The 22,981-nt window shown below is 36.8% G+C and overlaps 2 protein-coding genes across 5 annotated transcripts in view; one reads left to right on the forward strand and one right to left on the reverse strand.

Annotated features, from left to right (window-relative positions):
- Tmem263 (transmembrane protein 263) lies at positions 1–20,998 on the forward strand. Of its 4 annotated transcripts, none has more exons than XM_076855073.2 (3): positions 1–78; positions 11,827–11,892; positions 15,276–20,998. In XM_076855073.2, exons 2-3 carry the CDS (start codon positions 11,832–11,834, stop codon positions 15,560–15,562), a joined length of 348 nt encoding a protein of 115 aa, XP_076711188.1. In that variant the 5' UTR covers positions 1–78; positions 11,827–11,831; the 3' UTR covers positions 15,563–20,998. The 4 variants fall into 4 exon arrangements, with proteins under 4 accessions (XP_076711188.1, XP_076711189.1, XP_076711187.1 ...); XM_076855074.2 differs by lacking the exon at positions 1–78 and adding an exon at positions 573–928; XM_076855072.2 differs by lacking the exon at positions 1–78 and adding an exon at positions 3,849–4,003.
- Positions 17,271–22,981, reverse strand: part of Mterf2 (mitochondrial transcription termination factor 2) — a 13,191-nt gene continuing 7,480 nt past the window's right edge. Inside the window, exon 3 of the mRNA XM_076855070.2 lies at positions 17,271–22,276. Coding sequence (XP_076711185.1) covers positions 21,067–22,218 — 1,152 coding nt within the window. The 5' untranslated portion in view covers positions 22,219–22,276 and the 3' untranslated portion in view covers positions 17,271–21,066. The remainder of the gene's footprint in view (positions 22,277–22,981) is intronic.

Consider the following 22,981-nt stretch of genomic DNA (forward strand, 5'->3'; position numbering starts at 1 on the left):
ACTCACCCTCTCCCAGCGTCTGGCAAGCGCCTGGCCTTGCACTAAGTGAGCGCTGGGCAGCGAGGACGAAGCTGGCAGGTCGGTACTCCCAGGCACTTCGAGGGCAGGAAAGAGTAAAGGAAACCTCGAAACACAAACAAGCCAGGTCTCTCCACACCCCATCGCTTGGTCACAAAGGCGAGCCCCGACGTGGACGGCTGAGTAGGCCCAGCTAGTCACTCCCCCGAGGGCAGCAGCTTAAGAAAGAAGGCTGAGGCCCCCGGGCGAAGAAGAACCGGAGAAACTGGCGACCGTCTTGCCTTCCCTGGGGCGAGGGTTCTATTCCGACGACCGTTACTCGGTGGCGCAACGGAGACTTCTGGGGGCCGCCAGGGATGGAGCTCGGGCCGGAAGGCCGTGGTCCGCGCGTCTCCGGGTTTCGCGCCCCTCGCCCGACCTGATTGGACGGTGGGGGAAAGGGGGCGGGGAGACCCCAGGATGAGGCGCGCGCAGTCCTGCGGGGGTTCCCGCGGAGGCACCCGGGGGCGAAGGGCGGGAGCAGCACCGTGGCACCGCGCCTGCGCACGTCGAGAAGTGACTGGCTGGGGGCTGCTGGGAGGGCGGCAGTTAGAGAAACGGGTGGGCGCGGGAGGGGGCCGCGGGTGCGCGTGCGCGCGTGCGTGTCGGAGCCGGAGCCGCGGGAGGAGGCGGGAGCTGAGGAGGCTGCGGAGTGGGCGGGTCGCGTCGGGCGCCACGTCCGCAGCCAGAGGCCGCCGCCGCCGACCGAGGCTTCAGGCTCCTCAGCTTGAGGGGAGCCTCCGGAGCCCGCAGCTGCCCAGGGCTGTGTCCGGCGCCGCTACCGCCCAGGCCACCTCAGCCCTCCCCGCTGCCTCCCGCTCCCTCCGCCCGGCTCCAGCCCCAGGCGCCGGCGCCGGCCCCGACCCCGGCGGTAAGTCGGCTGTGGGGCGGGGGGCGCCGCCCGGCTTCCTGCCCTCCTCGCTCTCCCTTCTTCCGTGAGCTCCCCTACACCTCCTCCTGCCTCCGGGCCGGGCCTCCCCGAGCCGGGCTTTTCGGGGTGACTGAGGGGGAAGGGGGAGGGGCGGGACGAAGTTGGGGGCTGGTGGAGGTTCCCTGGCGGGGTTCCTCGGCTTTTGTATTTCTGACTCCCGGGCCGCGGTTGGAGGTTGGGGACTCCCCCCGACTTCGTAACGTCCTGGGTGTCAGGGTGGGGGCGGGGGCGACCGCAGCCTGGAGAGGAACGCGGCTGAGGGTCTGTGTGCTGTGCGCCCTCGCCCCGCTTCCTCCCGACCTGTTGATAAACGACCCTCTTGGGTTCAAGTTCATAGGGCTTGGCTTCTTGTACTTGGACCTTCCCAGTGCTCTTCCCAGGTGGGAGGCTCCACTCCCCCGCGTAGCCTCGCCTAACCTGAACCTCCAAGTGTGGGAATGGAGAGGGGCGCTGGCGGCGCCGAGGAGGACCTGGGGTACTCTGGAGCACCCATCAGTGCTGTCCCTGTTGACCCCCGTCAACTGTCCCTGCCATGCACGCCCAGCTTTAAGATTAGCCCCCAGGCTCACACTTCCAGTCACAGCTTCACTCCTAAACCCGTTTTACACAGAAATTCTGGAACCCTACTGGAGCGGGGGTGTTCTGGGTGTACAGAGTGAAGGCAAGGAAGGAGGTGCTGAGTTTAGCCCTAGCCAGGGCGCCTCCAGGGTCATTTTCTGCCTCTCCTGCCACGTCACTCTCTCTGCTAAAGAAAAAAAAAAATGCTAAGTGCCCTAGAGGGATCAATGGGAGAAGGGACTGCCGGGAAGTGTTAGAAACACCTAGAGAAGAGGTTGGTTCTTTTTTGATTTATTGAGTCCTTGTGAATGCTGTGCCAATTCCAAATGAAAATACCTTAGGTACTGTGATTATTTATATATATTCTTGTTAACCTTTAAAACTTGCACTGGTATGGGCGCTCTTAAAGACTGCCCAGGAATACTGATAATCAGACCAACGTGTACGTGGGTGTGCTCCCATGCCTGCTTTTTAAAAAGAAAGGGAGAAGTAACTTTAATAAATCTGCATGCATCCTGTTTTGCTTTTTCCAGTTTTCGTTGCTTAGGTCATTGTTATAACAAAAATACCAGAAACCTAGGAAAAATGTTTCTATAGACAGCATCATTAGAAAAGTTTAATACTTTAGGCAAATATGCAGGTGTGTGTGTGTGTGTGTGTGTGTGTGTGTGTGTTTTAACTCAGGAAAATCTACTTTCTTTGTTTCATGTATTCAGTATTTGCTCTTTTCCTACTTCCTGAGGAATCTGCCTGGTTTATATATAAACACCTTAAGAGTAGAGCCTTTGTATTGTTCAGCGACTAAATGTTCAACACAGTTAGGGATGCAAATATCTGTTGAATTGATGAATATAATTTGGAGTAGATGATGATGTGTTAGTTATCTTGTTTGACAAGAGTATTGCAGTTCTATTTAATGATTCATTTAAGGACAAAACTTAATGGACAGTGCTGTTTTGGCACTGTCAGTTGTTACATGTCACTGTGTGTACACTTGTAAAGTTTTATTGACATTACTTTTTCTTTTTTGCTAGACTGAATGCATTTCTTGTGGTCTTATTTATTGTTGATTAAGGGGTAGGGACCACCTCTGTAAGCATAATGTTCAGAATAGTTGGTTAACTAAATAAGTTTAAAAACTACTAAACTGTTTAATGTACATGACCTGGTATATGTGTATGAGTCTCCTTGCATTTATTTGGCAGAGAAACTAAAACATGGGAGTAGGATATGGCAGAGTTCCTCTCTATATACATACATGTAGAAGAACTTAGATAATTTGTTTACAGTCTTTTTTTTATATATAGGAAAATCAGCACTTATTGTTTAATAACATTTGAAAGTGACTTCTAAGGTAAACTGTTGTGCACTGTATTTTTGTGTTTGAACGTTACACAAAAGGTTAGTGTTATTTAACTTCCTTGGCATGTTAGAGGAGTGGTACTCATAGACAAATTTGTATATTGTTTTCATTATGAACAAAAAGTTTATATTTACAAGATGTTTCTGAAACCCACAAAACATTGATTCATCTATTTTCCTTTTAAAAAACTAAAAGAAGCTTTCCAAGGGGCATTTGTTTACTTATATCTATTATTGGAATAAATTACCCTCTAGGGAATAGTGCTGTCATTAATCTTTGCTTAATACTTTTGCCAGCTGTGGTATCTATGATACTGTTGTATGGGACAAAAATTATCTATTCTTCCTGCTTAAAGTGACTGCTAATGAATTCGCTGTCAGAGGTCTTTCACATTTCAGTTTCTTAAAAATCTACTTATAATCAGTTTTAGTTGGTAGTGTAATAGTTTGTCATGTGTTAGAACCAAAAGATGGAATTGATTTATGTCCTTAGAATCAGTTACATCTTTATCCAGATCTAAAGGCTGTTAATCTGTCATTATACCTTCTTTAGGAAAGTTTTTTTTTTTTTTTTTTTTTTTTTAAATATAAACTTGGGTGCATTATGGACTTCTAGAGAGCAGATACATTTTGTTTCTTGAATGAATGGTTCACTAAACTAGTAAGTGCCGGGCAGGGCATGTATTTCATTTTGATTGTAAACTTTGGCTCACAGTAATTTCTGTATTTACTTAATCAAATTGAGGCTTTAAATGTGTAACAGGATACTTGCCACATAGGAGGAGGGCTCAAATACATGTTGAATTAATGATTCAGTAAGTTTAGGGCAGGGTTTATATAGAATTTAATGATTTTGTTGATTGTATCATTTAAGGTAACATTTTTGGGGGGGGGGTGGGTATTGGGAATTGAACTCAGGGGCACTCGACCACTGAGCCACATCCCCAGCCCTATTTTGTATTTTATTTAGAGACAGGGTCTTACTGACTTGTTTAGCACCTCACTTTTGCTGATGCTGTCTTTGAACTCTGGATCCTCCTGCCTCAGCCTCCTGAGCCTCTGGGATTACAGGCCTGGGCCATCGCACTAGCAAGGGTAACATTTTGAAATCATCATTTTTATACTTTTACTGTTAGTTGGTACTTATTCCACATGTATACTTTTAAATTTTATTGGCAGATTCTTTTTTTTAAGGGATTAGGGGTATGTTTGTGTTCACAATTCCCAATATAAGAAAACAGGTTTCTTGTAATGGTGATAATAAGCAGAAGGGTAATGTGTAAAACCCTTTTATCCATGAGCTTTACTTTCTCCAGTTTACCTGTGTTATCTGTGGTTAACCATGGTCCAAAAATATTAAATGGAAAATTCCAGAAATAAAACATTCATAAATTTTAAAATTGCACACTGTTCTGAGTAGTATGCTGGGATCATGCACTGTCCCACTCCGTCCTGCCTGGGACATGAATCATCTATTTGTTCACTGTATCCATGCCATATGTGCTACCACCTTTTAAGCACTTAATAGACTTCAGGGTTATCCCATTAATTATCACAGTGCTTGTATTCAAGTAATATTTTATTTTCCTTAATAATGGCTCAAAGCACAACAGTAGTAATGCTGGCAATTCACATATGCTAAATAGAAGCTGGAAAGTGTTTCCTTTAAGTGAACAGGTGAAAGTACAATAAGATATTTTAATAGATGGCATATTAACATAATTTTATTATTTTACTTATTTATTATGTATTCTATTAAGGTATTTATAACACATTATTTTACTATTGTTAATCTATTCATGTTCCTAGAATATAAATTAAGCTTTATCATAGAAATGTATGTATAAATAGGAGAAAAATGTATTATATATAGGGTTTGTTATTATCTGTGGCTTCAGATATCCATTGGGGTGTTACAACATATCCCAAATGGATAAAGGGGCACAACTGTATAAAAAATATTTTTTCTCAGTAGAAAGTGGTGCTGTCCATAAAGAGTTAACAGCTCTAAAAGTTTGGCACATATACGTGGGTAGAGGTTAGGCATAGTTTATATATGAAAAGTACAAATGATATTATAGATAATTAAGGATTTTAGCAAATACCTTTATAAGAATTCTGTTTTATCATACAATATGAAATGCAGAGGAAAAATCCCAAATAGCTGTGTCTTTTATGGAATTTTTAGTATCCTAGAAGTTCAGGAGGAATTTTAATGCCACATACTTGCTACTAAGACCAGTGAAGGATCAGATGGGGTGGCACATCCCTGTCATCCCAGTGACTTGGGAGACTGAGACTGGAGCATCACAAGTTTTGAGCCACTCTCTTGGTGAGACCTTGTCTCATAAAAGGGATGGGGTAGCTCAGTGGTAGAGTGACTCTGGATTCAATCCTTGGCACTCACTACCCTCACCCCTCACCCCCCAAAAAAGATCTGTGATGTACAAGAAACTCAGACATTAAAACAAAAACAAAAACCAGGCTATGTGACCTCTTATACCAAGTCTCTCTGTTGTCTAGTTAGACCTATGCTTGGCTTGGCAAGGCTCCTGATATATTTTTATTGTTTATTGATAATCCTATTGATAATTCTTGGTAATAATTTTAATGGTCTTAAATTATTTTTCAGTTGTAGATGGACATAATACCTTTATTTTTATTCATTTATTTTTTATGTGGTGCTGAGGATCGAACCTCACACATGCCCGGCAAGTGCTCTACCACTGAGCTACAACCCCAGCACTTGCTAATAATTTTAAATGTAGCTGTGAATGTTTGTTTAATAGTATCTAATTTTCTGCATTTTAGATTAGAAATACTCCTAATCCAAGGGCAGACTGAACACATCAAGGGAGTAGAAATTCTGTTGGGCTGGCAGGGGAGTGCTGGCAAATCTGAAAGTGTGCTTTATAATGAAATTATTTGAAATAATAATGAAATTATTTGAAAGCCTGTTTATCTTAAGAAAAAGAAAATTCCCAAGTAATTTTACTTTTTACTGTGTATTAAAAAAACCAAAAACAAACAGAATAACCAGGAGCTAGGGCTGTAGCTCAGTGGCAGAGCACTTGCCTAGCATGTGTGAGGCCCTGGGTTCGATCCTCAGCACTGCAATAAGAAAAAAATAATAAAGTAAATGCATGCTGTCCATCTACAACTACAAAAAATGTTTTTTCTTTTAAACTGAAATTACTGTGGAGTAAAATGCATGTATCATGTTTTTCCTGTGGTTTCTTGGAGCCCCTAGCTTTACCTACTTATAAAAACGTAAATTTGAAAAGCACAACCCTAGCTTAAACTAGGGTTGGGCCCTAAGTTGATAGGCATATTTTCTTGTGATGCTTAAAATTAATGTGGATATAAGTGGTTTGTTTTTATCCAACTTATTCCATAAGTACTCTGCAGCAGCTTACAGAAAAAAGAGCACTAACAAAATGGTAAAAATATGAATAAGTTTGCAAACCAGGGAAAATAGCAACCAGAGAGGGGTGCTTGGAGATTATGGAGGAATAGGGGAGCAGAAGACAGGATACAGCTAGACCACAGGAGCCTACTTAGTGGAGCTAGGATTTTAGCTCTAAGCTTCCTAAAAATCAAGGGGAGAAGGGAGATGACATATCTTTGTGTCTTTTAAGTAAGAAAATACACAGATTTCAAAGAAAACATGTTGAATATTTAGGTGAAATGAGGAATTTTCTGAATAATTACCTCTAAGGAAGTTCTTATGTAGAGTTCCATGTCAGAGCTATCAAGTGATATAGTGGGTAATATCCTTAACAATATTGGACTGTTAATATAGTAATAGCTTGGATAAGGCTATTTGTTAGGGTTTTCTTTTTTTTAATATTTATTTTTTTAGTTGTAGTTGGACACAATACCTTTATTTTATTTATTTATTTTTATGTGGTGCTGAGGATCGAACCCAGGGCCTTGCACATGCTAGGCAAGCGCTCTACCGCTGAGCCACAACCTAAGCCATGTCAGGGTTTTCTTAACAAGAGCATAATTGAACAAAACACAGTAGTGTCATTTTCTTAAAGAATCACATAATTTAAGAATATTATTTTTTAGGCGACTAACTTCATCTGTAGATGAAAACCTAAAATAACTAGAACTTTAAAATATTATTTATGAACATTGTTGATTTCTGAGACTTAAAAATATTTTTTCTTTAATTACAAAAATAATACTTATTGATATAAAACATTAAAAATCAAAACAAAGATGCTAACTACATACATATCCATGTATGTGTACATATAGAAATAGTGGCTGGGCAGGTGACACACTCCTGTAATCCCAGCGGCTTAGTAAACGGAGGCAGGAGGATTGCAAGTTCAAAGCCAGCCTCAGCAAGGCGAGGTGCTTAGCAACTCAGTGAAATTCTGTCTGTAAATAAAATATGGCTGGGCATGTGGCCCAGTAGTTGAGTGCCCCTGAGTTCAAGTCCTGGTACCCCCCGCCCCCCCAAAAAAAAGGTAATGTGTGCAGTATTTATATATATAAATACTATATATGCATGCTAAGTATATAAATACTACATATACACCATAAATGTATGTAAATCTATATGCTATAAATACTATATATATGTTTACTACATAGTACTAATAAACTATAAATACTTTGTAGGCATTTTCCTATCCTTTAATTGCAGTCTTTGTTAACAGCTTGGCATGCTTCTTTCCTGTCTTTTCATACGGATTTTTAAAATAATTAGGTCATATGAAATATACCTTTTATGCTAGCTTCTAAATATAATATTAGCATTTTCCTGTAATATACACTCTTCATAAATTATTTTTGTCTGCAATGTATATGTCTTTAGGAAGCTTAAAATTCCTCTCTTGCCTTCCACAAAGCTGTACTCATTTGACTGTGCATTTGCAGGTTCATTTGGGTTCTCTTTGAAACATGATCAGTTTAAGGTTATCAGTCTACTTCTTATGACTCTTTTCCTCATTTATGTCATCCACACACCACAGCTTCAGCTATCACTTCAAACCACTCTAAGAACCTCAGCTCTAACTTAGACTTCTTAAGTCTCTGGTCTCTTAAATCCATTTGCCTGTTGAACATCTGCTATGGATGCCTTGAAAGCATCTCAAATATAGCTTGTTCAGAACTCTTCTCCTATGGTGGTTTCTTTTCTAATATCTTCTGTCTTCATCACCATCTATGTCTATGTAATTGCTTACACTAGAAATTTAACATCCTAGATTCTTCATCTTTTTAATTTTTTTTTTAGTTGTAGAGGAGCACAATACTTTTATCTTACTTATTTATTTTTATGTGGTGCTGAGGATTGAACCCATTGCCTTACACATGCTAGGCAAATGCTCTACCACCGAGCTATAGCCCCAAGTTATATTCTGCTTCACACAATAAAACTTAAAAGTATTTAAGGATCTGGAGTTGAAGTAGTGAACAAAACCAAGCCTTTATTCTCACAGAACTAACCTCTAATTGGGAGAGACACAAAGAGGATACATTTATTGACAAAGCTATGAAGAATATAGAGCAGGGTTACTCAAAATGATAGAGTAGGAGAGATGCTTGGTTATTATAAGGTGGTCAGGGAAAGTCTTATAGGAGATATTTTCACAAGGACCTGAAGGAAGGAAGGAAGCAAGCCATGTGTAGATTTGAGAAAGAGCCTAAATAAGGAACTCTTGTCTTACTGGAGCAAAACGAGCAAGAGGTAGAATGGTAGGAGATATCAGAGTAGAAATAAGGATTAGGTGTCTGGCCTCAAAAGCCAACGTTTAAATACTCTGGATTTATTTTGAGCAATCTAGGAAGCAGGGGGGGTTTAAGAGTAATGCATAGCTGAATTAAAGGGGGAGCAAAGCTTGGAGACCAGTTCAGAGATTTTGTAATATCATAAAAGATTAAGATGGTTTAGACTAAAATGGTGTTAGGAAGAGGTGGTGGGAAGTGGTTATATTCTGGATTTATTTACCTAACATAATTAATTGATTTTCAGGTGAGAATGTAAAAAAAGATGAAGGGTGACTTCTAGGTTTTTTGTCCAAGTGTTTGTTTAGACAGGAAAAACAGTTGAGACTGTACTAGTACAGTAGCCACTTACTGTGTTTAATTTCTCTGTCCTTCCATCTGTTCTTGCTTTATCTAGCTGCTGCTTTTATATAATTTTTTTAGTTGTAGATGGACACAATACCTTTATTTTATTTGTTTTATTTTTATGTGGTGCCAGGGATCGATCCCAGTGCCTCATACATGTTAGGCGAGCGCTCCACCACTAAGTCACAGCCCTGGCCCTTTAGTTAGCTTCTTAAAGCATACATCTGACAGTTAACTTTATTCAAGTCTCTTCCTTGCCTACCCACAGAAAGATGAAGGCAATTCGTATTGTTTAGACTACGTTGCATATATTTTATGCTGTTATAGTATAAAGTAGCTCTAATTTTTAAATGGTAGTCTTTTTCATTTTTTAGTTATAAGATAGGTAAAGTTTAGAAAAAGAAAGAATTTTATAAGGATTTTGTGTCAGTAAGAAAAGGTAAGACTGTTAGTAGGGATTTATGACTAGGGATCAGAAAGGTGCTTTTGAAATGTAGTTACTATTCTAATCCTACCTATTTTTAAACTCTAGTTAAAATATATGAGTCCATATAATTTTCCCCATATTTGTATATAGGGTATTGTAACTTCTGTTGATCAGATAAGCAATTAATCAGGTGATCTTGTGGATTTGTGTATGTGTGTGTGTATTGTGTGTATTATACTGGGATTACAATGGTGAACAAGTTAAAGATGTTCGTCCTCTTGAAATTAACAGCCCAGCAGGGAAGAAAGTGAACTAACATAGTAATGTTTCACAGGAAGAACACACATATTCTGCCAGAAATTTCTGCATGTTTAGAATTTGTTAAATAGCATTTTTCATCTTGTTAGGGCTAGAATATCTTCATTTTTTATTTTAAATGTCTTAAAAATCAAGAATCTAATGATCTAACTTTCCCATGCCATATAGTTTATGATCAAGTTGGGATTCAAACTTAGAATTTCTGAAACCAGAGTTGTAACCACTATGTGTATAATTTTTAATGATTTTAACTATGATGATAAATCAAAGAAAATACAAATATGAATAGAAATACATGTAACTTTATAGTTTGAGGGTTTTTAAAAATTAAGGCAAATTAGTCATGAACCCCTTCTAGTAATGCAACAGCTGATATTTATTCTTGGCTTTTTTAGAAAAAGATCACATGCTTTCTTTTTTTAATCTTAAAATCATATGGGGTGATTTTAAACTTAAAGTACATATGTACTGAATTAAAAAACAGACCAGGATAAGATTAGGTGGTATTGATAAGTGGCCTGAGTCAGGATTTTCACTACAGCAAAAAATACACACACACACACACACAACCCCCCCCACCCCACCCCCACACACATTTGCTGTTGGATTCTAGGGTGCTGTGAAGCTCCCTCTTACATAGGATTTAGATTTTAAAGGCATAGCAAGATGATTTGCATGAAATTACAATTACCTTTGAAAATCCTGTACTTCCCAACAACCTCAGCTTGGACCACACCAAGCCACCAACATTTTTTTGCCCAGATTATTGAAATAGTCTTCTAATAGGTTGTTCTCCTATTGTTTGTTATTTCCACAGCAGCCAGTATGAACTTTTAAGAATATAAATCAGAACATCTTGTTCCTCTGATCAAACCCTTCTACTGGCTTCCCATTTCCCTCAGTTTAAAAGCCAACCTGCATCAATCCCTGCTATGGCCTGTGTGATCCTTAGGAGCTCTTTGACTTCCTCTCCTATGCTTCTTGGATGTTGTCCTTGCCATACTTTCCTCTTGCTGTTTCTTCTACCTTGACTCTTCACCTAATATCTGATATCTTTACCTCCTTTGCCTTCATAGTTTACCCTATTTAAAAGATCACTTTTCTTCCCCATCCTACCCTTTTTTCTCTATAGCATTTAACACTGGTTGACAAGCAGTATAGTGGTGATATATTATCTTCCTCAACTGGAGTGACTTTTCATGATGGCAGGTATTTGGTCTTTATTGATCACTGCTATACCTCGTGCTAAAACATTGCTTAGCCTAGTTCAATCACTATTTTTAAAATTAATTAATATATTAATACTAAAGTACATTGTTTGTCCTTTTAAAATATCTGTTGTGTATGTACAGACAGAGTGATTTAGGCTCTAAAGATGTAGAGCTGAGAAGTCACAGTAGACACTGGAATCACAGAACAGAGTTTTTTGTTTTTGTGTATATGTGTGTGTGTCTAAGACAGTATGTCATAAAAAACACTTTTAGACAAATCTTGACTGTCTTGGTCTTTACTTAGTCATGTGAATTTAAAAGCAAGTAAAGGAGAATGGGAAAATAAATTTTAATCATGTTTTTTTCATCCCAACATAGTTTATTTTTGTTTCCTAGGTTCTCTTAACTATTTTAAATAATTATGTTTTTAAAATTATATGCTTTTTCATAAAAGATTTTGAATTGTTAGTTTTTTTTTTTTAATCAGTGCTCTGAGAACAAGAACAAAAAAGTCATCAAAATCTTTTACTGATTCAGATTGAGGGTGTCATCGTATAAAAGATATATGCTTCTTTTTTTCCTCAACCCCCACCTTCCAACTCTTTTTAATTGGTAATTTTCACAAGTTGAAGCCTCATATTACCAATACTAGGAAAGCTGATACTATGACTGCCACTCTTTAGTTAGTGTTTCAGATAAGATATATTTTGTCCACTGGTGTCATTTAAGGTATTTCTTAAATACTGCAATTTGAAATAGAAAAGAGACAAAATGAAGTAGTCTTGTGATGAGCATTTGTCTAAATAAAGTCTTAATTTAGCATGAGAATAGTAGTAGTCTGATCTTAAAATGAAATGTTTGTATGGTTTTTCTAGGAGCTATGAATCAAGCAGATAAAAATCAAGAAATCCCATCATACCTTAGTGATGAACCACCAGAAGGCAAGTATACAGTTAAAACATGAAGGACGGAAAGAATATACGAGTGAATGAAAGTTTGATTGATTTTATTAAATTTATAGAATTATAGCTTGTTTACCTACTCGGTAAATGTTTTAAAAGTAATAGAAGATAAACACTTGTTCTTTTTAATTAAGAAGCACAGATATTGGTGAGTGGAGACACAATTTAACTTTTTTTTTCTTGAGACACAATTTAATTTTATCATGTAAGGCTTATTTTCCTGTCACATTTTAAAGACCATTTCACAAGGAAGAACATCTTTTCATAAACTGTTTATTTTTGATGTCCTGTATACAAAAAGATCAGCTTAATTTAAGAAGCATTTGAGATGTGTTGTTAAACTCCGGTTATCCATTGTATTATAACTGGTAGCTCTCTCTTCCTATATTAATAAATACATGGTTATAGGGTCTTTTAATGTCTTTCTGAATCATAATTCTCTTACAGTTTGAAAATTATGACATCATGAAACATTTTTATTTCTTTACTTCCAAAAGCCTTGGAAATAATAACTACCCCCTGGATTGTCCTCATTCCATACAGAAAATGACTACAGGCATTTTTAATTTATAGTTTTGGCATAGAATGTTATTAAACTTAATATAAATAATGATCTTGGAGGATTGCATATTAATTGCTAGGGCTGGAAGTCCTGACTCTAGGTGTTATATTTTCTTCCCAGTTATGTTATCCACTGTTCAAATTTTTTTTTCATATATTGGTAGATAAAAACGAAATTGCTAGGAAAATAACACAATGAAAAGCTTGCTCTTAAGTCTAAAAGAAGATGGAAGAACTAGCTAATTTGGTTTAATTTAGTTTAGTTTGCTTGGTGGAAGAATATCCTGGAAAATTATTAGCTCTTTTCCTTGCTTTATTTTTTAGGACTAGAACAATAGGGTTTTGAAAAGTTAGGTCTCACAAGAAAATTAAAAGAACTTTATGGAAAGAATTCAGGAAAAGGATAAAAGCATCCAGGAGGATGACAAGGAAGAGAACAGAGCCTCAGGAATATATTTAAATGTCAGCTGTTTAACAAGGGTAACTGCAAAGCAGATAATTTGTGTGGTGGCAATTAAGAGTACAGAGTAATTGAAGAGAATATCAATATTTAACTTATTTGGTAAGAAAAAATTATTTGTCTTCATTAAATTTGGCAAAGTAAGATAATTTTGTTAATGAGGTATTTGGCATGATTCAGTCATCTATGTTATCCTTAAATCAGGATATTGCCTCTCTTCCTAATGTTTTTGACTTTAATTACAAAAGAATTACCAATTATGGGGCTGGGGGTGTGGCTTAAGCGGTAGCGTGCTCGCCTGGCATGCGTGTGGCCCGGGTTCGATCCTCAGCACCACATACAAACAAGGATGTTGTGCCTGCCGATAACTAAAAAAATAAATATTAAAATTCTCTCCCCCTCCCCCCCCCTCTCTCTTTTTTAAAAAAAAAAGAATTACCAATTATGTTTTCCATCATAATTTTATAATTAACATATTAAAATGCTCATCTATATCATAAGCATTTTATTTCAGCCATTCAAAAATTGTATAAATTATGCTTACTATTTGTTTCTCCTTTTGTGGTGCTAGGGATTGAATTCAGGACCTTGTACATGTTAGGCAAGTGCTAGGTCACTGAGCTACATCCCCAACTCCTCGACTTAATAAACACATTTTTTTAAAATTTAGCTATTGCTATATCCATACCTAAACACTATTTTGATTAGTGACTGAGATTTTCCCAACTTATGGTACAATGTTGTCCTGTGTACCCAAGAATTTATCTTTATTTGTGCGAGATTATACTTTTTCAGTAGGTAAAATCTGAATTACAAACTTCCCATGAAGTTTAGAAAAACACCATTGATGATGTGGCATTGTTGCTTAAATTATTAGGTGACAAAGGAGAAAAGACCTGTGTTCATTAGAAGCTGGTACGATGACGCTTTTATGAAATCTTCCTATATAAGTTTGAAGTTACTTCTAATTTTTATGGCTCTATTAAAAAAAAAAAAAACAACCTTCAACAAACCAACCAAAGAAAATTAACTGATGACTTAGAAAAAGCTAAATTTCTTATATTGATATTACTTTTCTGGGGTATCTAAAAAAAAATTTTTTTTAATGAAATGTTTAAAGTGCAGACTTTTTTCCCATAAGAATCACTGAGGAAGTGATATAAATATTAACAATGGCTATAGTGTTTATTTATTTATATCTAAATAAAAATGATTTTAGGTAACAATTTTAAATTATGAATAGTTTTGTTTTTCTGTTTTTACACAGCATTAGTTGTTTAAGTATATCATTAAGGGACACAACAGAGCAGAGACCCAAATATATTTAAATCAGCGATTTTCAGCTTTTTGATATCAAAAAACTTCTCAAAAAATTGAGGCCCAGATGGCTTGTGTTTAGTAAAAATTGAACTTGAATTTTATTCACCAAAAGAACCCAGTACACACATTACATGTTAACCTGGTTATCATGTTCTTATGAAAAGTGACTCTTTCCTAAAACAAAAAAATATCATGAGCAGGGTGACACTGTTTATACGTTTTTGCAAGTATCTTTAATGTTTGGGTTAATGGGTGACAGCTGCATTTTGGAGTTATTGCTTCACTCAGTTTGTTGTGATATTTAGCTTCTGGAAAACTGTTGTAAATTTGTGACACAATGAAAGTGTAAAGTCAATGACATGTTAATATTATTATGAAAATAGGTTTTTTTTTAAAATTTAAAGTTGTAGGTGAACACAATACCTTTCTTTAAATTTATTTTTATGTGGTGCTGAGGATTGAACCCAGAGCCTCACACATGCTAAGCAAGCACTCTACTACTGAGCCACAACTTTAGCCTGAAAGTAGTTTTCATCTGTGGGTATCTCCTGAAATGGCCTCAGGGTTCCCCAGGACTCCTGGGCTGTATTTTGAGAACCACTGCTTTATATGAAGATTGTTTCAGAAGTGATTGAATCCTATCAAGGAAATTGAAGGCTATGTAAATATTTTATCTTTATTTTTTTCATGGTTTTGGGATATTTAAAAAAAGATTTTCTTTTTTTTTTTAAAGATTATTTCTTAACAAAACTATAAATCAAGGAAGCATGTAAAATTAGATCTTTTAAAATAGGATTGTTTTATGAAAGTTGCCTAGTCTCTAAATCATTTCTTTTCATAGGTATTAAAACTTAGCATATGCATACAAAACTATACCCTCGAGGCAAGAACTCCTCAATGTCTTTCAATCAATCAACTGGTTGGCTTCTCAAATCAACTTTCTGATTGTGAGGGAGACTGTTCAATGACTTTTGTACTGCTCTTATAAAGATTTATATTTGATTATATTTTCTCTCATTAGGTTCAATGAAAGATCATCCACAGCAGCAACCAGGCATGTTGTCCCGTGTGACTGGGGGTATCTTCAATGTTACAAAGGGAGCTGTTGGTGCCACCATCGGTGGTGTAGCTTGGATTGGTGGAAAAAGTCTGGAGGTGACCAAAACAGCTGTTACAACTGTGCCTTCCATGGGAATAGGGCTGGTGAAAGGGGGTGTTTCTGCTGTGGCTGGAGGTGTTACAGCTGTTGGGTCTGCTGTTGTAAACAAAGTGCCCTTAACAGGAAAGAAGAAAGACAAATCTGACTAAAATATGGAGATATACTTGCTCTCCACAGCATTATGATGCCAGTGGCATTGAATTGCTAAATTATGGACTACAACCAAGTCACCTGTTTTGGACGTTTATCTTCTAAACTGCTGTGTTGAAAGTATTGACGACTGGCTTTCATCTAAAAAGAAGAGACCAATACTAGCACAGTGTATGAAGGTTTCTCATACTCAAATTCCAGATTTTTATCTGGTAAAATGTTACTCTTATTCAGTTGTAACTGAAAATATGGTATGTTTGAATATTTACTATAAGTCTTTCAGTTTGACTAAAAATGTGAAAGTTGAATTTAGTAGATGATCTTTCCAGTTCCATATGTACAATGTGCCAGGTAACTCATGCCCCTTACAAAGGGAACCTTGAACTACATAAACTGTACCTTTGATGTGCCTAATAGTTTCAGAAGTCTTAGTTTTTTAAAACCATAGTTGTTTAGGCCAAGAGGCATTTTGTTTCTTATTTAAGCTGGCAAAAGTAGCAGGAATTTGAGAAGTTTAAAAGAAAAGATAAATGGTTTTATGATAATATTAATCATCTTTTGTTAGATATGCATTGTATTCATTTAATCATTGATGCCTTACAAAAGAAAACATCTTTTCTAATACCTTAAATATGTGCAGTTCTTATAATTATCTATGGATTTTTTTCAAGGTTGTAAAATTAGTTTTCCCTCTTAAGAATCTCAGGAGTGGTGGGATAAAGGCATTTCTTGCTGTCAATGGATAAGACAGTACTTGTTAGCTGTTCTGTTAAGTCGTTAAGGTCAAATTGTATATTTCAACTTGGGTTCTTACTTCATTGTTAATTCACCTAACAGTGCCTAAGGAGTATTTCTTAGCCGTTCAGAAGCTATGTTGGAAGAGTTTCAGATTAAGGAGGAACAAATATTAAGTATTTAAAAATTACCTAAAAGCATCCAAGATATAAAAAGAATCTTTCACACCTATTCTGTCTTTTTAGGATGTCTTAAAATATCAGTAGTTTTCCCTTTTAAAAATACAATAAAAGCAATCATAAATATGTAAGGACTGACTTTTAAATTGAATGAAATGGGCTCCATACATCAGTTTTGAATATAAAATATAAGTGCTTTCTATGATTTACATAGGCTTTTAAAAATATCTTACAGCCCTTCAACACAACTGTAGACTTCATACCATTTTTCAAATCAATTTCAGGTAGGGAATTGAAGTTTTTGATTATGGATGGCAAATGTGTCATATCTTACTAACATTTGTCATCCTGTCTCATTCATTCTCAAAGTTACATAGCTAGAATTTTGTTTGATGTTTAGCTTCATGAAAATTTAACAATTCACATGTATTTGGCATTCCTTATAACTGAGGATTATACCTTAATCCTGAAAAAAAAACTTAATTTTCTTTACACTTCAAGTCTGGAAATTTGTCCATTCTTCCACCACCTCCCAAAGGGAGGAAGAAAGGGCAATGGGGTCATGTTCTCCAGTAAGTCATTCAACATAGTATCTCTGAGAACTTGAACAGATCACTCTGAAACCTGAGGCTTATATAAACCACTACAAATATTACATTAATAAGGTGATTAACAATTGGATAAGACTATCACCTTTAGCTTTCATAAATACCAGCAGGAATTTTGAGCAGATCTACACAGGGTCTTGAACCTTTCACTTATACAAAACTGAAGTCATCAGGAGTCCAATCCATGAGGAATTAAATGGTCATTTATTTCATGCAATATGTTGGTATATTGGTCAAATGTTTTAATTAGCAAAGGGAATTTGTTTTAAACTCCAAAGTAGATAAATGCTAAATGATCTAAGTAATGGTATTAGAGAACTTGTTTCCTGCTATTACATAAATTACTGCTTCATTGCTAGTATTTTTAATTTATATAGTCATAGGCTCTGCTGTTTTGTACTTGAATTTCTCTAAGGTATAGACTTTAGTTTACTATATGCTTGCATATTTATTTTTAGCTTTGCTTGTCTTAAATTTGCTTGAGGAAAATGGATATAATTCATTTCTGCTACAGAAAAGCTACTTGGTAGATTTTATTTCATCCAGATTGTTTTAAATTCTAACCACAACTTTGTTCAGAGGGGCTTTTGCAATGGTAGCAGAGAACTGTACAAATGTACAGTATAGGTTCTTGTTGAATGAACTTACCCTTTGATGATATATGTACAGCTGTATCCTCAAGTCTTTTCCAGTTTATTTACATAGACTAGCAATTTGACCTGTTAAACAGGACGTTGACTTCAAGAAACTGCAATTGTTTTATACACCTGGAGGTATCTTACTCGGCTTATTTTTTGAGTGGGTATTTGGCACAATGAAGATAAACTTGTGTGACCCACTTGAATGACTGATCTAATAATGTTGACATGAATCCTGTACTTAGCAAAATGTCAAGTGAAAATAATTGATGATTAATTTTTTTGTATTAAAGAATGGGAAACAAACATGAACTTGTTAATAAAGCACTATGATCTGCAAAAGGTGAAATGTTTCATAAAGATGGAGAAATAAAGGAAATTTAAATACAGGATAATCTTAAAACTTAGTTACATAGCAGTTTAGAAAGTGCTATATCCAGTTTTTAATTTTTGTGATAATAATGTACAAACATAACATTCCAACATAACAGTGAAATATATTTTAAACACCCGTAATAGATTAAAAATGCAGATTTCTAGGTTTTACCTCAGTTTGCCAAATCTCTGCAGGATAGAGACCAGAACTGCATTTTAACAACCTCTGAAGGTTACTGTGCACACTGAAGTCTGAAACTGGGGAAGGAGTTATAAAGTAGGGAGCACCTCTTAGACCACTTCAATGGGCAGAAATGAGAAGCAATGGGGAGGAAGGTAGGAAACTACTACTTATTGGGCATCTGCTTTCCTGCCAGGTCCTAGCCTACATCATTTAATCAGCATAAGGTTTAGGCCAGAAACATCTTCAAAATCTTTTTTACAAATGCAGAACTGGCTAACTTTCACATTGTTAGTTGAATTTCCTGTATTGATTTTGAATTAGTGTCAGTCACAACTTCTCCAGCTTTGGTCCAGAAACAAATGGGCCTGTTCAGTAGCCAGTCTTTCCTTCTTGTGTTGATATTCAATGTAGGCTGTATGTTTGATTTATTAGGAAGCTTACTGGAGTAATGCCAGGTGATCATATTTACTGTGGCAACAAATTTTATTTTGCTGTAGAAATAAGTTTAATGTAATCGTACATAAATTGAAGGCAATTTAATTTTGTTATTAGAACCTTTTCTCAAAGAGGAAATGAAATTGACTAGTGTTTCATGCAAGAAAAGCTCCCCTTGCCATGCTGTAGATTTTCAGTTTTTAAAAGTTTTATTTCAAGTGGAGATAGGAGAATGTAAGAATGGAGAAAAGACAAAGCAGAACTATTTCAGAGGCCAAACAAACAATGGAATGGAATTTGGCCTAAGGTAAAATAAAGTCAGTATAATTGCTGGACTGACCATAAATGTGGATCTGTTTTTAAAAAAATGGTAATCTTCAAATTTGGAATAAGGTATAGTTGTATTTTTTAACTGCCTCTGGTTCCCTGTGCCTGGACCCGAGGACCTAAAATTTTAACTTATATACTGACTAGTTTCTTTTTAAATCAGTGTCTGGAAAGGACACGTGGGCTATTGAAGTTTTGTCCAGTTATCCTCCCCTTCCATTGTGTGTTCACTTTCTCCTCAAATGACTTCCTCTATTTCCAGCCTCCCACTTGTTTCCTCCCTGATTCTACTGTCCTTTGCAAAGAGGCAACTAGACAGCCCCTCCCCTGCTTTTCATTCCACCCGCTCCCATCAACCTGCCTGCGTCTATCCCAGGCTCTGTGGACTGGGACCAGAATCTCTGCTCTTAACCAAAGTCAATCAACTTCCTTCCTCAAGGCTATTAATCTTGCAGTTTTCCATCTCTTATTTGTGTCTCTTGGGTTATACCCTTCAGCATATAAACATGTTCTTTAAACAAAAATTAATCTTGAAACTTCATTTGAAATTTTTTCCTTCACAGCAAAATGACTTTTCCTTGTCTCCCATTCTCTTTTCAATCCACTCCAGTTGGCCTTCTCACCTTCTTCATTACACCAGAAACACTCTTCACAGGGTTAATCAATACTTTCCTTTTTGCAAACCTGCTAGTCATTCTCTACCATAGTTGACCTCCCATTGGAATTGTTACAGACCATGTCTTCTTTTCTTCCTCTGATCAACTTTTCCCATGCTCAGCCAGCTGTCCTATTCCAAATCTACATTCCAGACAATCTCATCTAGACCCATGGCTTTAAATACCACAGTATGCAAATGATCCTCAAATGTGTATCACCAGTTTTGACAACTCCAGACTTAGTCATTTGCACATTTGACATCCCTGCTAGAATGTTTAATAGGCATCTCAAAATTGACATCTAATCACCGGGTTAGATATATCTAAACCAACTGATTAGTGTATCTAAACTGAGATATTTTCGAGAGAGCACCAGAGAGTGTGCAAGAAAGAGAATATATTACTGATTAATGCCAGGACAAAACTATGCAAGTGTTCCCCTTAACACTATAACGAGATCCTTTTTATTCATAAGGTTTGAACAGAAGCCAGATCTGAATAAATCTGGGCTCTCCTACTTGGCAGCTGAGTAACATCTCTGTTTGTTTCCTCCTCTGTAAAATGAGGAAAATACTGAATGCACGTTAAGTGCTTCATGAGAGATAATGGTTGATTGGTTTCAAAAAGGCCACAAAGGTAGGCTTCTGTACTATTTTTGGATTAGTAATACTTGTTTCACAAAAGTATTTATTCCAAACACAAGTTCTCAAAAAAAAAAAAAAAAATGTGTCAGAAGCTTGCTAATGCTTCACTAACACTAAGCTACAATTCACGTAAAAGCAAAGTGATGTTTCAGGGCTGGTAATAAGGAAGACTATCTACATCTTCAATAAAACATGAGTAAATGTTCCCATATTTTGAATTAAGGGAGTGTACTTGTCAATTTTTTAGAAATGGTTCACTTATAAATTATCACACTGATGTGCCATTGAATAGTACAAGAGTTTTTGGAATAATAGTTCAAGGACAATGAATTACCAACTTTGTAAAAAGTGCAGTTTGTATTTTGGGTTTTTTTTTGTACTAGGGATTGAGCCCAGAGGGCTTTTACAACTAGGCTACATCCACAGCCATCTTTATTTTTTGAGACAGGGTCCCATTGAGTTGCTTAGGACCTATGTTGCTGACCTTAAATTTGGGGCCCTCCTGCTTTAGCTACCTGAATCTCTGGGATTATAGGGATGTGCCACCACAACCAGTCTGTATTTTAAAATATGCAAATGAGTCACAGATCATCTATTCAGAGATAACACCTCAGAAGCTAGGTCCTTAAAATTACTGGTGCCTATTAACTGCCTGAATTGCTTAAGTATCTGAGAATCTGTTTCATCTTTATTGTTAAGAAGAAGTAACATCAGTCAGTAAGTCATTCTTCAACATTTAATGGTGCCACAGGGTTAAATAATGGCCTCTCTTTTTTGGCTTGAATTTTGCCAAAGTTGGCTTCAAACTCTTTTTTTGTTCCATTTAGATTTGCTAGGTGTCCGTCCTTTATTCTGTAGCCTAAAGAATTTAGTTTCCTTATTCTGTACTGAACTATCTGTGGCGTTAATTCGAGAACCATTGGTGTCTCTCTTATTTGAGCTATGGAAATTCCTTCTTTCAATAATCCCTGAATTCTCTCTTCTAAAACTGGAACAGAATAATATAAAAGAGCAGGACATTTCAAAACTAATTGCTTCAGGTCACGATCTGTGCATTCAAAAGCATTTTTAGAGAAGGAAATACTGTTCTGGATACCTCTTGGACAAAGTTGAAAAAGAAATCCTTTGAGTTTGGACAGAAGTTGAAGAATTTCAAAGTTTGTAAAGCCTTGCTTCTGGAGAAATTCTAGTGTTTCCTTTATAGTTGTAGGAGACCTTAACAAAATAAATGGATTTTGGCTTAATAATTTTAGTAGCCAGACTTTCATGTTGGCTTCAGAGCCACCTACATTTAGGTAACTCTCTTGGAGGAGCTTTATCATTTCCTTATTCTTCTCAACAGGATTATGAAAAATATTGGATGCAGTTGTCAGAAATCTACTAATAACTACATTCTTGAGTCCCAGCTCTTGAAAGAACTGAACATTGAGCTTTAGGTTCTCCTGGTTCTTAACAATAAAGAAAGATTCTGGAAACTGCTCTATTAACTTGACTAACTCTTCCTCGTTTTTGCAGACCAACTGCCAGAGTTTTCTCTGGGTGTCAATAGCAGCTGGACTACAGACAATTGCTTCTGGGCAGCGTTCCAAAATACTGGCTATTACAGCCTCATCAGCACCTAGTTCTTGTAAAATATTTGCAACTTCTTCAACATAGGTTTCATCCTCCAGAAGTACCCATCTTTTTAAACTTCGAATTTTCCTAATGTCAACTGAAAATTTATAGAGCATTTCCACTGTTCTTTTATTTTCTTTGTTTGACTGCCTGTCTGTTGTAAAGTATGCTAGAAAGGGTTTGTATTTTGGAGTTGATTGCATCTTTCTGAAAAAACACAGCCTGCAAGGTTTCGATCTCACCAGCAACTTCCACAACATGCCTGTAATCCAGTGGCTACTTCCCACAGTCCTGGGACTCAGAATGCAGCCAGTGCACCTATAAGAAAGAAGATAGAGGTTTTTAATGTAAGAAGTGTTGACTTTTAGAACATAGACACTAACAGGTTAGTTCTAAGTAGTAAGTGTAGAAATAAAATGGTTTTACATTAGGAAAATTACTCGTGGAACATTTAAATATTCTTTTAGATGAACATCTTTCTACATTGTCTGTCTGAGATTTATTACAACCTTGTGAAGTAGTTACTTCTGCAGATCACCCATATCAAGACCACAAGAGGTGGTAAGATCCCAGCCCTGCAGGCTGTGTTCTTTCAGGAAGATGCAATCATACTCCAAAATTCAAACTCCTGGGCCTCAAATTTTTTTTTCCCCACACAAATTTTCCTTCCTACAACTGTTGTTTTCTTGTAGGAGACACACATTACAGACACAGACACACACAAACACACACACACTCTGAAATGTTTTCTGTTTTTCCAGTTGATTTATCATAACAAATCCAAATGACTCTTAGGAAAGAGTCATTTCTAATGTTGTATTTTAGAGTAAATATTTTTGTTGAACAGCTACCATACAAAATAAGTCAGTTTATTTTAAATTAGTTAATAAATGTATGCTTGTTTTATTAGAATCATGTGAATGAAATTTCTTTTATAAATCCAGAATTAAAATAAATCTTGGCCAGGAAAATGAGAAGTGCCACATGACTGCCTTAGTGGGGCCAGGAGAAACTGCCAGCTGT

Source organism: Callospermophilus lateralis, chromosome 4 (genome assembly GCF_048772815.1).
Source record: "Callospermophilus lateralis isolate mCalLat2 chromosome 4, mCalLat2.hap1, whole genome shotgun sequence".
In the NCBI taxonomy this organism is placed as follows: domain Eukaryota; kingdom Metazoa; phylum Chordata; class Mammalia; order Rodentia; family Sciuridae; genus Callospermophilus; species Callospermophilus lateralis.

Bases quoted from the DNA above. Each gene is read 5' to 3' on its own strand.
- Tmem263 (XM_076855071.2), top strand. The intron at 11,893-15,275 runs GCAAGTATACAG...TTCTCTCATTAG, and splicing joins TAGTGATGAACCACCAGAAG to GTTCAATGAAAGATCATCCA.